Raw genomic sequence first — 16197 nt, 5'->3', positions numbered from 1 at the left:
GATGATACATTAAAAATATGCATGTCTCAAAACACATATATTTATACCATGTAAGTTACATTTCAGTGAAAAGAAAACCCATTTTTCCTACCTTCTGTCTTCTGTTCATCAAAAGCTGATTCTAATGGTGGTCCAAAGAGGGGAGCTAGGGCCATAGTGTCATCTGGAGGTTTTTTGCTAAATCACACGCATTAAAGCAAAACATCGAGAAAGGGACTATTAATGCTAAAAAAGATGCACAAGTTTTCAAATATTTTTCACAGTAACGCAGATGTTTGTGTGTGCACTTGTATACATATGTATGTATGTATGCACTTACATAAGCTTCTGTAGGGCTGGAAAGTACATATAAGGATGTCAAATGTACGAATATCATGGACAAAAGAATTGGTAGGAGATAAGATCCCTGGTTCTCAATGAGGGACCAAGGTGCTCGTCAATATGTTGAAGGAGAGAAACTCTTTCAAAGCATCCTGATTCTCTAAAAAAGATAACACTAGAGGTAATAGTTTATTGCAAAGAACCTTGCTCTCTGAAGATCTCAAAACCGTTGATATTTGTCTTCACCACATCTCTGTGTTATAGTTAATATGGTTTATAATTCATGAAAGTCAGGCATAGGGAGGCTAGATGATAAGCCACCCAGGAAGTTTGAATAAGAAACTGGGTCTACCGGCTTCTAATTCCATCCCTCCCTCCCATCCAGTAGACTAGTTCTAGCCTCCAAATAACTCAGTACAGCACATCTCAGAAAGAGAAAATGAGTACTGAAAAATCAGGGCGAAAAGGAGGGTGATAAGTTAAACTCTCATCCTTTCTCCCACTTATGCTTAAAGTGATTAACAAAAGATAGTGTAATCTTCTCCATTTCTTTCTCAGACCTGATTCCCTCTTGATCCTAATGAGTTCTGTGTGTGCAGTAGGAGTAGGAGGTGAGAGATGAAGAGGAGAGCAGAAGGGTTAGAGAAGGGGGGGGGATTAAAAAGATTCAGCTTTTAAATAGAAATAGGAGTCTTTTTGGAAAACAATACCCATTTGTACAATACTTGCTGAATCCAATGAATACACAGTGTAAAACACAATATTTTGCCAAAAACAAAACCAAAACAGAAGATTCCTTTGGTGCACAGCAGATGAAATGTATCATGAGACTGTATCCAACTAAATAGGGTACTCTTCATCGGATAATATTATCATATTTCAGATTAGCATTCCAGACCCCAAAAGACCTTTTCATATAGACCTTCGACCCTCCCATTAATGAGGGGATGGCACATCCTGATAGACAGCTGCTGTAAATGACTACAGAGTACTTCCATGAAGGTCTCCTCAGGCTGCAGTTACTATGAGAAATGATAACATATTTGAACCATGCTATGGATGTAAACATATGGGCAGGCCCTTTGTTAACAGGAACTGAGAGTTTAGCTCAAAGGAGACTTGCTTAACTGTCAACGATGGTGATACTTTGCATAAAACACAACCAATGTCTTTCACACTCACCTTATAAGTTCTGGGGTTGGTGTGGAACGCCTTGGTCTGGCCACTTCTTCACCTGATGCACAGGACAGAGGAACTTTTAAGGCATATTTTTCCATTCCTTACTTATGTGTCTTATGAGCTATGTTTGGAAACACTTAGTGATGTAAGTCCCGTCAACAAGCAACTCAACATGAAAACTTTGCAAAATCAAAACCCTGAAAACAAATCCCCTCCCCTGGCAATGCAACAGTCATATATTAGGCATATGTGGTAACACTTGTCTCTGGCATTTGTAAAACCTAATTAACGAGGAACTACTATGATACGCCATTGAATAGAAGACTTGTAAACTGCAGAGATAGTGGAATAACATACCATTCTTCGAATGTCTGTTGCCTTGATCCGGTCTGCTTCCCAATTACCATAAAAGAAGACTAAACCAGCCCATATGTACATAGTACATGAATCCAGCATTCTCTGCCTGTTCTTTTCTTGAAATGCCAAGAAAATGTTATACCTTTAACTAGGAACCATGCATTTAGAGTTCCCTAGAATGTGCTATCCACAGCAAGGGAGAGTCATGCCTTATGTATATATATTATGACCTATTTCATATCACTTTGGTTGACTAAAATTTTTATATTGAATAACACAAGAAGGAGTGAGTTGCACCTCCTTTCAGTCCTCCTCTCCCCACCCCCAACACCAAGCACATACTTGATTAACCTAATGTCTAAAGTCAAATGGTACAGCAACAGTTCACAAATTTAGAAAGAAAACAGCAATGTTTTTTCAAAAATATATTCACTTTCAGAATTTAAACATTAATCATTCAGATCCTACCACACCCCTTTATTATTACAAGATTTCTTTGCTGTAAAAGTAAGACATTTGTAAGCCTTAAAAATCAAGCCCCAAAGTATATAAGTCAAATGCATATATGCTAGATCCAAGGAACTATTCCTTCTTTTAAATTGCACTCTATTTCTGGTAGCTAAGATATACTTACTGGATAAGTTCCTTTTAATTGCACCCTAGAATTAGAAATAGAAACTATAAGGTTTAAGACCACATATATGTTATGTACAATATGTATATTTTTGTCATTGCAATTAAACTAAACTCAAAGAAATGCAGATGGGGAAAAATGCAATTTTTCTCACAATGGCATTCAAGTTGGAAATTGTTGACACACATGTAAATCAGTTTTTCATTTTACTCAAAGGTTACAGAGAGGAAGACAAGTTAAATCACAAGTATTCTGAACCAGAAAAATCCCTTACCTGGGTGGATTTGGTACATTAAAGCAACTATTGAATAGTCTATTAAAAACAAACAAACAAACAAACAAAAACAAAACAACCCCGAAGTCTAGCAGACAAGAAACTAAATCCAAGTCAAACTTACATTTGATGTTTGAAAATCTTAGCCTGTATTAGGAGTATTGTCTGCTTTTATCAGATGGGGTCCATAAGTTGTTAGTAAAAACAGTTGTAATTAGTTTACTAATGCTGTTTTAAAAGGTGTAAGTGGCAAATGTTAAAGAGAAGGAAAACTTGGAAACATTGCCACGGGATGGGCTGTTTTATTCAGGGAGCCAGAGAATTCCATCCTCCCCAACAGCCCTCCTATCCCAATTTCTCCCCCTTGCTTGCTTTCTGGCCCACCACTCTACCACTTGGGAGTCATTCTTTTGGAATGCAAATGGCCCTGGCAGGAATAATCTGAGAAGGCCATTTCTAGTTTTTATAATGCCCTAGGAGAAACATATTTTGATAACAGAAAGATTGATTAGATAAAAGGTTCCATTCAAAACCACTATAAAAGATTCTTAGCATGAGGTGCTTCCAGAAAAGTAGACCACTAGAAGGGTGGCACCATGGGTGGGGCTTGGCTTGTCAGGGCTGTGTTAGGAGAATGACAGGGCAGAGCTGGGGTGAGGGCAGTGGAAGTATAGGAAAGTATTATAAAGGGTATGACCACAAGCTTGGTGGGTGGTCACCAAACATACATTTTTTTTTTCTACTTTCCTACTTTGGTGAAGGTTCAACTTGGTGATCACAGATGTTTCCTTTTCTCAATTGATAACACTAATAACTCAGAAAAAGATATAGCACCATGAGAATCTTCTTTCCCTCTTTCCTAGGGATTTTTCAGAATTTTTTTGTCTCATTTTGAACTCATTTATGATAGAGAAGCAGTTTCAATCTGAATAAAGATCCACTAGGTGCTTTCTAGTGGGGGCCCAATCCCTCAAACTATATTTTCTGTTTTGTCTTGCCTAATAATGCAATCTCTGTGTGTGTCATATAGAGAATTTTTACGTTATTAGTAAAAACTTGAAAAATAAATATTTATTTGTTTTAATAAACATTTTAAGTTAATATATTTAATTACATGAACACATATTTAAATGTATAAATAAACATTTTAAATAAATATGGTAATTTAAATTAGCTACCTCTGTATGGGAGTTTGGATACAGGTTGGCTTTTGGAAAATCAGATTGGCGACAAAAATACTAAGAGAACAAATTGTTTAAATGGAGTTAAATTGAAATGTTTTTCTAGGTTATGGAGGCTCAGCTAGTCAGATTTTTATTAATAAGGTCTGAAGAAGAGACACAGGGGCTCTAGTTTCAAGCAGTCAATTGCAAGATTGGCATTGAGGGAATGGGACCCCCCGCCCCCAGTATTGGGAGACCTGAAATCCAGGAGTTAGGGACCCAAAGGCTGTATTGAAGACCTTTTGGTCTGTTTTACCCCTTTTATTAAAAATGTAATACTTATGAAAACACGAAAAGTACAAAGTTTCTTTTGTATTCATTGATTCCTGGTGTATCAATTCATTCAATACATAGTTACTGTTGGGAGGAGGCGCTGAACAAGACGTCCCTGTAACCTTTTTATTCTATACTCCTCATGAATGAACAATCACCAGCTAAGTGCAAGCAAGACACCGCAGAAATATTGTAGCAAATGCTGTTGTTTAGGAATTAGAAAGAATAAAATAATATGAATTTAGAATGGAACAGATATTTGAATGAGCAGCAGCAAATCAGCAACAACAGAAGAGTCTCATTGCTAGCTGGCTCCGGCACACAGATTTTGATGGCCTTGACGTTGCAGCATGGTAAATCTATTAGGTTGGTGCAAAAGCTATCGCGATTTAAAAGGTGAAAAATAATTGCAAAAACCGCGATTACTTTTGCACCAATCTAATAGAACAAGGTTGAGATGATGTTGACCACACAAATCGTATTCAGGATAAAAGCCTATTGAATGAATAAAACCCTTCTCCTCACCAAGTGACCACGTTTTTCTCTTTTCAATGATTATTCTTATATGTAGATTGTGAATAAATTTTCTTCATTTTGGATTCGTTAAAGCACTTCCCCCCTCCCCTTTTTTTTAAAAAAGAATAATTTGCCATAATCCGAGATGTCACCTAACCACTGGGTTGGAATCATCCACCCCTGAATAGCAGTCCCTGCAGGTGTGATCTTTGATCCTCAGCCAAGTGGTTTAAACAGAGAACTACCAGCTTGTCAGCTGGGGCAGAATATTTGCCTCAAACAATAACTGATCAATAGACTTGGCATAGTGCTAGGGATATTTTAGAGGGCATTGTTTTCAGTTCCATTTCTTCTATCCAGGGGCTGACCAGATAGATGGGGGATCACTTCAAACGTAGCAAAGACCCTTCTTTTTGTTGTTTTAAATTCATTACACTCTTCAACCTGAGGAAAATGCCTGAAATTTCACTTTGAACACTAAAATTAATGCTGATGTGTCTTGAAATATAGAATTATGTGACAGCTGAGGCATATTGACTTGAAAGCATATCTCCTCCAAGATGGAAACTATAATTATGTATTATTATGTATTAGCATATACTAACCAACGTGACTAATGGTCCAGGGATTTATTTTAAATTCAGGCTTAAAAATTATGTGATTTAAATATTGCTTCTTTAGTTTCCTTATGGTTTTCTTATTCTTCATTATCACTTTGTTATAAGCTTCTATGATGCTTTCGGGCCAATCTCCAGACCTTGCACACACACACACACACACACACACACACACACACACTTTTGAAATTTAGCTCTAGGTGTTGGGATACCTATATATGAATTTAGTTTGTTATGGAAAAATGCTCTGATAATCCTAAAATATGCTCTTGACACTTATGGGATCAGAGATTTCCAACCAGTAAACCTAATTCATCTGCCTCATTTATACTGGGTTATCATAAATTTAATGAGAAGCCAACCTGGTCACCTGGCCTTGGCAACAATTTTCTCTACACACGTTTAAGGTAAAAATGTTGAGAGTTCTTACCGGGCTGCGCCTCTGTGATCAGCAAAAAGGAAGAGAGAACAGATACCTAGTCAGAGAATGATGGATCAGTCAACAGGCTTGGGTAATAAAAGACTTCATAACCAGCCAACCAAACAGTATCAGCCAAAGGAAGACAGGCGGGCATCATGTTTGTGGCTTATTTAAACCATTAGGCAGCTTTGGAGAACACTAAAGAGAATTTATCCATTGTTTGATATAGCTTTGCTCATGGGGATATACTGGTTTCGGTTATGTATACATAGAACAAAGCAGAAATGTACAAGAAATTTTACTGACAGCTCTTAATGTCTTGTCATAAGGAGTTTTCTTTGAATTATTTGGGGAGGGAGATTTTGAGATAATAAGCAGTACAGGGAAAACTGTTTCCCCAACAATAGGGTGTTAGCAAACATCATAGGCATAATGCATTTCCCACGTAATGAGGGCCTAAATTGGAGCCTCCAAAAACCAGAGACCAGAATTAGAGTGACCTCTTCTTTACCTGGCTGTTCTCTTTAGTGTTCTGTGGAATGAGTGCTGATGAGAACGTTATTTTGCAAGTATCTTTTTTTGGCCTGATGATTTGCACAGCCTCTATCGCTAGGTAGGAATGTGATGGGGAAGATGAGCTGCCCCTGCCAAACACAGTGGGGAATAATGAAACTGTCCGGCACCAATAGAATACCAACAGAAGACCAGACGATGTCTGGAAAAACACAAGCAGACATACAACTTTTCTCTTTCACTCTTCAAACCAGGATTATGGCTGTTATCAATTCATCTGTCAATAATCTTTAATGGCACGCCCTTTTTAGGATTTTTTTCTGCGGTAACAAGGGTGACTATGATGTGAGTGGGAAAATAGATGTTGCTCAGAGTCTCACTTTTAGGATATGGGCTAAGCCACGAATTCACCAAAGGCTGCTGGGACCAAGTATTGGCCAAATCCCCAAATCCAGGCCAGGAGCACAGACACAAAAGCAACTAGAAAGTTGCTCAAAGAAAGAGGATGGTTCTATTCTCCAGAACATAGACAGGAAATGAAAACCTATAGTCTTTCATATCTGGGAGGCCTCCATGGCTATCTAGTCCAGCTGCCTTTGTAAGAAAGGGAAATGTGCGGGTCTGAGACACACACCCAGTAAATGGGTAGAGTTAGAGAGATTTGAGATCTCTGGTCTCTTATTCGCATGTTCTTTCTAGGAAACCAAGTGTGACATCGTCACCCTCCTAAAGCAAAGAATACGTGTGGTTAATGTGCGGGAACGGTTTCTTCTCAGATGAGTTTTGTAAGTAGCCAGGATTTTAGATATATTTGCTCCAGTCAATTTTACTTGTAATAGCTTAGACTTTATTATTTGCCTTATTTTCCAGGTATTGCTCCATACGGATCCCATCTTTCTTATAAGTCTGTCCATGTGTATGATGCAATTTAAGTAAAATTAGAAAAAAGGACACTGATGAATATGTATTTCTGGCCTTAAATTCTTTTACTAACTCATACTGTGTTTTGAGGGACGTTCAAATACTATTTTCTAAGGAGATTTAGGCTTTATAATTCTTTAATGACCAGACTCTTCCAAAGAAAGAAATGTGGCAATTTATGATTTTAGCTTCACTTATATGGCAAAAAGCTCATTCTTAAAAGTGTCATAAAATACAGTGAAGAGGGGATGAAAAGTGACACAAGTACCCCCAAGATGAAATTATGAGAAATAATGCAATATAGAATGCAGATTGTAGCCATACAAAAACAGAAACTCAAATTCAAGAAATTTTATTAATATAAGATTATAAAGAATACTTTTCAAAATAATTTCCATATGTCAATCCACCTAAATTAAATCATATCTTAATTTCCAGTGAGTTAAAAAAAAAACACAAATTTTAATCAGTAGACCCTATATTGATTGCCTTCACCAAGGAATAGCTGTTCAAGTTCGTGTAGTCATAAAGTTCATTAACCAGAACCCAGAAGACCCACTAGAAGCTGTAGAAAGGTCAGGCCCAGAAAGTCTCAAGGTCCATAAGTAAGAGCAATCTGAAACCTTAGAAAGACAAAGAACTCCAGAAGTCAATGGAAGGGCTTTACCTCTTAATTATCACCATGAAGGAGCACAAACTGGACAGCAAAGTCATTATTAGCCAAAGAGGAGGAGGCTTTCCCTGTTGAAAGTTTTATTTTACTCTTTCTCCCGTCATTTCCCATTACCTTTGAAGCCCTTAGCATTCTGTCTTTGGTCTGCCCATATATTGGCTTCAAAGGTGGAAGGAAACCCATTCAGGATGTGGTGTGGATATATTCTATAAGCTGCACTCTCTAAGTGTGGGGCTGCAAACTCAAATGTGTGCAGGCCCAGGAGCAGGCGTGCCGTGTATAAGGGCACGTGTGTTTCACGAAGCTTTGGTGAACTGGCCACTACTCAGGTGCATGCACCTGTGCCTGCCGTGAAAAAATGTGGGCCTCGTGCTGCCAGATCTTCAGAGTTGTTGAAAGAAGATGCCTTTCTGACTTTTTTTTTAATTTCAAATGATCTGGTGTTTCAATGCAGATTAAAATTGTTTTTAACTGCACAACCAAACAAAACACTTATGCAGTTGCTCGAATCTGCAGGTTGTCTTTGATGGCAGGCATTTGTATCACATAAAATAAGCTCTCAGTAAGTTTTAGCTGCTGTTGTTATTACTTCACCTGATTACTCAAACAGGGGCTTTGCAATGGGTCTATTCATTTTCTGAACATTCAATTTCCTGCATTCCTAACGAAACATTAATTGTTCAGTTCCTAGATTTCTCTTGATCTTCTGATGAATTTGGGATGTTTGAAAACATTTTAGTTTTCCCTCCACTTTTATCTTGGTGTTGAACTTGGAGACAATTCTTTGTATTTTGAGGCGTTTTCAACGTAGGTAAATACTGTGTTTCCCTGAAAATAAGACCTAGCCGGACCATCAGTTCCAATGCGTCTTTTGGAACAAAAATTAATATGAGATCCGGTCTTATTTTACTATAATATAAGACTGGGTCATATAATACAATATAGTATAATATAATATAATATAATATAATATAATATAATATAATATCGGGTTTTACATTAATTTTTGATCCAAAAGATGCATTACAGCTGATCGTCTGACTAGGTCTTATTTTTGGGGAAACATGGTACTACTAATTTATGATTTGGTCACTAGAATGAAGATCTTTGGATATATTTGTATTTGTACATTTATATTTCTTAAATTTGCAACATGAATATGCCTCCCTAAAGAAAATACTTGAGTCTGTCCACGTCCTTGCTGTCCACACAGAGTTTTTACTCCATACCTGCTTTTTTTTTTTTTTTTTTGGCACAAAAAGATGAATTTAAATTCAGTTCACTGGGGCACCTTAGTCTTAGCCAATGCAAGTAAGTGTTTTAGGATATTTTTTAAAAAGAAAGTAACCAAATATAATCTGTATGTTCATCAAAATCACTAAATAACTAGCCTCAGGTTGTGAAGGTTTATTTTACAACATGCTTATTTGCTAAATTCAGTGCTATGGGAACAGAGATAAATCCAGGATAGGCTATAAAGCAGCAAACAGGTATTTTTATACACTCTAGTCATAGCACATTCAATGATCCATGTTAGAGAATTTCCTAGGAAAGAATTAGGATATATAATCATTATGTTTATTATTTTGATCCTAACCAATATTCCTATTTATTTTTAATGTTTTAGGGTGAAAACAAACTATCTGGCAAGCACCCATTTGCCACCCCCCCCACCCCCATGGTTGCCGTTTGTCTATATTTAAATTTGTACATCTAGTACAAGTCAGATTACGGTGAATACCTGTCATGTCCAATAGGCCTTGGTTGAGATGATCTGAAATTCCATTTGGCAAGAGAAGCAAAGAGCTTGTTACTAACCAAGTTATCATTAAGAATGGACCAGGTTGCCCAATCAAGATGACACTTCCAAAGAAAAAGGAGGCAAGGCAGTGGGAAGAGGAAGACTCATTCTTTTTTTTTTTTTTTTAAGACTCATTCTTAATGACACACAGCTGAAAATGAAAAGGCATACTTGTACTTGTGGTTAGAATTGCTGTAAGGACAACAAGAGGAAAACCAATGAGAAACAGTATTTTTGAAGCACCTTGGGTCAACTTCAGGCCACATGGTCTTGTCAATATTTAAGTGGCCAAATGTGGATGATTCAGAGAAAAATTCAGTGTCAAGGAGAATAAGTGAAATTGGCAAAATATAAAAAAGGCTACAAAAGTGCACCAATGATGTATGCCGCATAGCATGTGATACATAGTTGACTCCACTCAGAAGTGGGACATTTAGTGTATTAGTAATTAATAATCAGTAGTTAGTAATAATACTAATAATAGGTGTTTATTTTATTTGGGGAAACAAAAAGACATTGGGCTCATATTTTGAAAAAGTAATATGTTTATCCCATTTTTTTTGTTTTTCTTGTGTCTTTTGTTCCTCCTTCCTCCTATCATGGACTTGCTATAAGTGCGTTATCTTGTGCGTGGTACAGAGACTTCTGGGTTTGGGTCAACGGGTAGGATAAGAGGTTTTAGCACTCATTGCATCATACGCTGAGGTGAGTTAAATAAAACCAAGCAACCACTTCTGGTGCTTGTTAACATGGGAATACAATGTTTTTATATTTTCCAGTGGTGAGGTCACCTGTGTCAGCTCACATCAGCCTCCTTGGGAACATGTTCCCAACAAGCCAGACAGCCGAGAAGAGAACAGTGATTCTATTTTTTTTCTTTTCTGAAGAAAATAATTCTCAGAAGAAATTCTTTTTCAATTTTACTTTAAAATGAAAAAAAAAATGTAGGTACATCATATCGGATTTGGGCTGCCACTAAAAATCACCCACTTGTACTAAAAAGTAGCATATAAGACGTGATTTACACTTTATGAAGATCCGCTGTTTCTGACACTGACAACTCCAGGAAATATGTTTCTGATTAACTAAAAAAATTAAAAGAGACAATTTCCTTTTTCTGGGCAAGCTTCATAAGAATTAATTCAGGATGGATGCTCTCATGTTGTAGATTAAAAAAAAAACTTAAACAATTGTTTGCCTCGCTCATGCTACGATATACATGTAGCTTGACTAATTCAAGTGGGAGCTACAATAAATGAAACTCAGTACCTAAAATATTTGGTCATATGCCTGTGATTGAGGCAGAGATGAATCTTTGCAAAAATTACCCCATGTCCCTTAATAACAGGCTGGTGAAATCACTTAGCAACCAACTTCCTTTTTCCCCATACGGCATAATTAGGCCTTGTCTTGATTCACAAAGGTTTGTTTTTAAAATTCAAAATCTTGTTTAGATGTTAAACACAGTCAGTCATTAAATATGCAGATGATGAAAATGAACAGAATAAATAATGTTTGGCCAAAATGTGGAAAGGAATTGTTATTTCTTACCGGACTTTTCCTCTAAAAGCGTAAGCATGGGGAGGAAAAAGAAAGAGATGAGAGAGGTAAAATGTATTTTCATGAAGAAACAGTTCAAGGTGCAGAATAACCTTACTTAAAGCAGCTCCCCAAGGCACTGATCCTATAAATACTTCCTATGACTGTCTGAGATTGTCATTCTTAGGCTGCTGGCTTTAGTTTTAAGGGCAGCAGAATAGACCAACCCAAAGTATGCCACTTTGGCATATTGACTGTTTTGAGCTGTAGGCCCTGGAAAACAACAAATGTACCAAGAGACTTTCTTTGAACTCCCTAATCTGCCTAAAGATAAATCCTCCATAAGGAACCCACTTGTCATTAAATATCTTCCTGGGAGTTTCATCATAGGAGAGGAGACCAGAAGTCCACACCCTACCCAGACAAACTGTGTCCCAGACTCTCATACCTCCCATTTATTCTTTTAAGGGACCATTCATCTTTCCTAAAAATCATTTCCTCTTCCCTAAAAGGCCTCCGTCCCCTCCACTTTGCTATAAAAATGGTATTTAATTCTGAATTCTAAAACTACCTCTTTGAGTTACTTACTTTTCCTGGATGTCTCCCGTACTCACATGAAGTAGACATATTAATAAACTTCTGTGTGCTTTTTTTCTTGTGAATTTGTCATTTTGTTTGAGGTTCAACTGAAAACCTAAGACAGGTGGTGGTAAAATTTTGCCTTCCCTATAAATTCAAGCTATGGAGGGCATAGGTGTGGACTCCATTTGAGCACATTCTAAGCTCTCTTGAATGGTTTACTTTCATCAAATAGATTTGTGCCTTGAAAATAGAGAATCATGCTTTGTAATACTGAAAGGAGTTGGAAAATACCATTAATGCATTGCAGCCAGGCATGGTCATAAAACTAAAACATGAGATTTTCTAGAACTTCAGTCTTGTCAGGGAATCAGGTAACTATCATCTTCTCCCAAGATACCTGGCTGCAACTATCAGTTCTTTCATCCCATCTTTTAGTCCCGCCCACTCCCTGTGAACAGTTACAAATGATTTTCCTGGGGAGTGGACCCTCGTTCCCTGGAATGCTCTTTTATTTTCTCAGCAACTGTCCTAAGTGAGGGCCTCATTTCTTGCTGACAATAATATGCCATGAGCTTCCTGTGTGTGCTTCCTAGCCTATGGTCCTCTTTTCAGTTTCATCTCCTAAATTCATCCTTTGCACTATCCTCAGAATAATTTCCCAAAAATAGTGAAGTGAATATATTAACTCCACTCTTCATCAACCTGCCTATTATTCAGGAAATAGAATGCAAACTCCATGTTGTCATTTCATGCCTTTGGGATGGGCTCCGGCTTACCTTCACGCCCTCATCGTCCACTGTTATCTGTGTGAAACCTGCACTTAGTGGCAGACTCTCCTTGACATCTGAAAGTGTAGCACACACACTTCCCAGCCTGTACTCAAGCTGCTTCTTCCACCTTCAAGGCCTTCTCCTTCTCCTTCTCCTCCCATTACATTCGCATTCATTCTTCAAGGCCAGTAACATTTTTTCCCCACTGCCTACCCTGAGCCTCCCGGTCAGAATAAATTTTTCCCTTCTTTTGTTTCATCACAGCACATTGTTTTCTTCAAAATAATAAACCCATATTGAAGGCCTTTCTATTTACCTGGCATTTCATTGCCTCAAGGAAAACAAAGGTACACATTGGGAGTATATTTTTTTGCAGTTCTTATTTTGTTCCGTATTATTTAGGTATTTCCACTTGACTGTTAGCTCACAGTAATGGTTATGGATGACTCTCTCTAGCCCCAAGCATAATGCTAGACACATAGTAGGCACTCAAAATATGTTTAGGAACTCCCTTTTTGGGGGCCATTGAAACACTATAAAATGTTTGAAGCACGGTGTCTTTTAAAACAGGGAGAGATGAATTGCTCTCTGAAATAAAACTGAATCGTAGATGGACCGAGAGATGTGGCCCAGTTGTAATAGTTCCTTCAGCAGATCCCATAAATGTTTTACTTAGCTCCCAGTGAACCATTGATCTCTCTGCCCAGCAGTGACCTCAGGTGCTAGCACAGGTTACAAAGGCCCCAAGGAAATGGCACAGCTTTGCACAAACAGTAGTGTTGTGCTATGTGATCAGATCTCTAGGATGGAATTTTTCCCGATAGCAAAAAACGAATGCTCTCAGAATGACGGAGGGTCAAGATAGGGACCACAGCCTGGGTGCTGCTTTCAGAGCCAGACTCTTGGTAAGTCGCACCACAGAGAAATGAAAAATGATTAAGGTTCAGGTTCTCCGTCTACAGACCAAAGTCATTTTTGGGTTAACATCAAACAGTTCCAAAGGCGTTGTCTTGGTAGAAGGAAGAGCATGCGCTTTTACATATTCAAACGAGCTTAACCACTATTTTCTGAAAGACTTTGAGCAAGTTACACTGGGCCTCAATTCCATAATTTGTAGAGCAAGGATGATTGTTACCTTGCAGAATTGTGGTGAGGAGTAAAAGGATGGTATTGAAAACCAAAGTTTATTGAGGACTCTCTGTTACTGTTTCACCTTATGTGGTTGGTGTCATTATTATCTCTAATTTACCAATGAGGAAAAGGAGGCTCAGATGAGTTCCTAGGTCACGTGGTTACAAAAGAGAAGAGTTGGGACTAGAACCCAGGTTGTCTAACTCCAGAGAGCCTGGGCAAGGTTGGGCTTGTGGCACAGCCCAAGTACCCTAAACAGATTGCATTTGCTTTCAGGCCCTTATCAGCATGGAGATCTAGAAACAACAGAGCTATAAAGCTCCCAGATCACAGAGCCTGGAAAATAGTCTTGGATCTTTCCAGTGGAAAGAGTTATATATATAAGATCAAGGCCGTCCATCCTAGCAGGTCTCAAAGAATGAGCTTTTCAGAGAGTGAACTTGTGTTTCCAGGCGTGCTTTCAGATCTCGGAATTAAACTCTGATTTTAAGGTAAATGTCTCAGCCTTTTTTTTTTCCAAATAAAACAAATAAAAGATCATGGTAAGATAATTCTCTTTTTTTCAGAGCTAATGAGCTAATAGTATCAGAGTTGACTTTTAATTATGGAAAAGATAATAAGAGCACCGGAAAAAGAGGTAACCCCCAGTGCACTTGTACTTAGAGTAAGTGAATTTTGGGGCTGGACAAACCACGTACCTAAACTATAACCAGTAATCATCTCTAAGTGAAGGGATTTTCTCAGCCCATGGCCTGAGAAAGTATAATCCTCTAATTTGCAAGCCTTGTTGAAAGGCAGCGCATCCTTATAATCAACAGATTCCAAGGAATACGCAGACCCCTGCCCTCTGCAGATGGAGATGCTCTCTCTGGCTGTGATGACCTCAAGTCACTTTCTAATGACAGTAGTCATTCAAGTTAGGTCTTGTTGAAATCTACATGTCTGTAGGAGAGGCTAGAAATAAGCAACATTTAAAACTGAATTCTGTTTAAGACCCAGAGCCAAAGCTAACAGAGGTGAATGGAGAAAATATACACCAGAGTTTCAATGATCCTTACATGGAAGTTTTGTGCTCTAAATACATTCTTGAATCTTAACAAGGAACTGAGCTTCCATGGGAATTTTTGGCATCCAGCTTTATAGAGTGGGATCAAGAAATAAAAAGCCAGGTCTAATCTATAAGCCTTTTAAGAGTCTACAATTGGTTAGCTTTAAAAATAGGATGACTGCATTTTAATTAATGAAATGTTGTTGTAAATATAAACATTTCCTATCAGTTATTTATGACTAGTCATAATGAGGAACAAAAGGATTATTTGTTAATTTATTAAACCATTAACAGATATTTACTGAGCACTAATAAAGACCAGATAACTATTCCAGGCATATTAGTGAACAAAACAATAGAAACAATAGAGCTTATTTTGGGGAGTAGAGAAAGGAGACAGATAAGAAATATCATAAATATGCAAAGTATTTGAGACAAATGCAGTTTTCAAAAGTAGAGCAAATAAAGAGGGTTTGGGAATGCCAAGATAGAGAGGTTTGCAATTTTAAATAAGGTGGTCAAGGTAGGCCATGGTGAGAAAGTGACTTGAGCAAACTCTTGCAGTTGAAAAGGAAGTCACAGTGCAGCAGCCGGGGGTGGGAGGGGGGGGGTGGTGTGTGCATGGCCAGGGAGCCCTGGAGGAGTAGGAGTGGCAGGTGTGAGCCTGGAGGTTGAGTGAGGGTGTTTCCATCATGAGGCACTTGAAGGCCACTGTAAAGATTTGGCTCCTCTCTGTGCAGCTTATGGCTGTTGCTTATCAGGAGTTCTCAGCCAAGGTTGGTCAGTAAGCTCTGTTGCTGAGAAGAGGCATGGATGAAACATCAGACAATGCCTAGATGTGACATACACTGTCGTTTTTCATTTCTCTTTGGAGTTGATTTTGATTCCCCATGCACCACGTTTTAAAAAATAAAATAGAAATGGGATTAAAATAGGTTAGGAGGTGAAAGGGAGTTTCAATTTGGCAAAATGGAGTGAGGCCAGTCCACCTTGCCTTCCCTCTGTTGGTCACTTCAGGAGAAGAGGCTCAGATGGCATGCATGGCTCTGTACCACGGCTGTGCTGTAGTTGATTCCAAATGGTAGTTCCTTCTGTCCATGGGCAGTGAGTGGCTATTCTTCAGACAGAAAGAAATCTCGCCTTTCTTCTGTTTAAAAATGAAATTTCCCCCCGTCGCTGAGGAAACATTGTCTGACATAATTAATGTGAGTGATTCACACTCTAAGATCGTTTTTTCTAGAACAATTAAAAAATACATTCATTGCTGGAGATTATTTCTGGCACTAAAAAAATTCTCCTTCAAAGGACAAAGGGACACTTTTTTCCTTATGCTGTTATAATTACTTTTATACTATTAATAATACATTTATAGAAACTCCTTAGTATAAAAATAAATATAATAGG

The 16197-nt window shown here is 38.0% G+C and overlaps 1 protein-coding gene across 27 annotated transcripts in view; it reads right to left on the bottom strand.

Annotated features, from left to right (window-relative positions):
• Positions 1-16197, bottom strand: part of SGIP1 (SH3GL interacting endocytic adaptor 1) — a 195438-nt gene that overhangs the window by 71344 nt on the left and 107897 nt on the right. For all 27 annotated transcript variants that reach the window (XM_033114770.1, XM_033114771.1, XM_033114784.1 and 24 more), the window contains 5 exons: positions 11275-11286; positions 5825-5836; positions 2492-2516; positions 1504-1555; positions 92-177 (listed from right to left, as the gene is read on the bottom strand). In XM_033114770.1, the coding sequence (XP_032970661.1) occupies positions 92-177; positions 1504-1555; positions 2492-2516; positions 5825-5836; positions 11275-11286 (187 nt within the window). The remainder of the gene's footprint in view (positions 1-91; positions 178-1503; positions 1556-2491; positions 2517-5824; positions 5837-11274; positions 11287-16197) is intronic.

Source organism: Rhinolophus ferrumequinum, chromosome 9 (assembly GCF_004115265.2).
Source record: "Rhinolophus ferrumequinum isolate MPI-CBG mRhiFer1 chromosome 9, mRhiFer1_v1.p, whole genome shotgun sequence".
NCBI classification, from domain to species: Eukaryota; Metazoa; Chordata; class Mammalia; order Chiroptera; family Rhinolophidae; genus Rhinolophus; species Rhinolophus ferrumequinum.
This window is presented reverse-complemented; position numbering and strand designations above follow the sequence as displayed.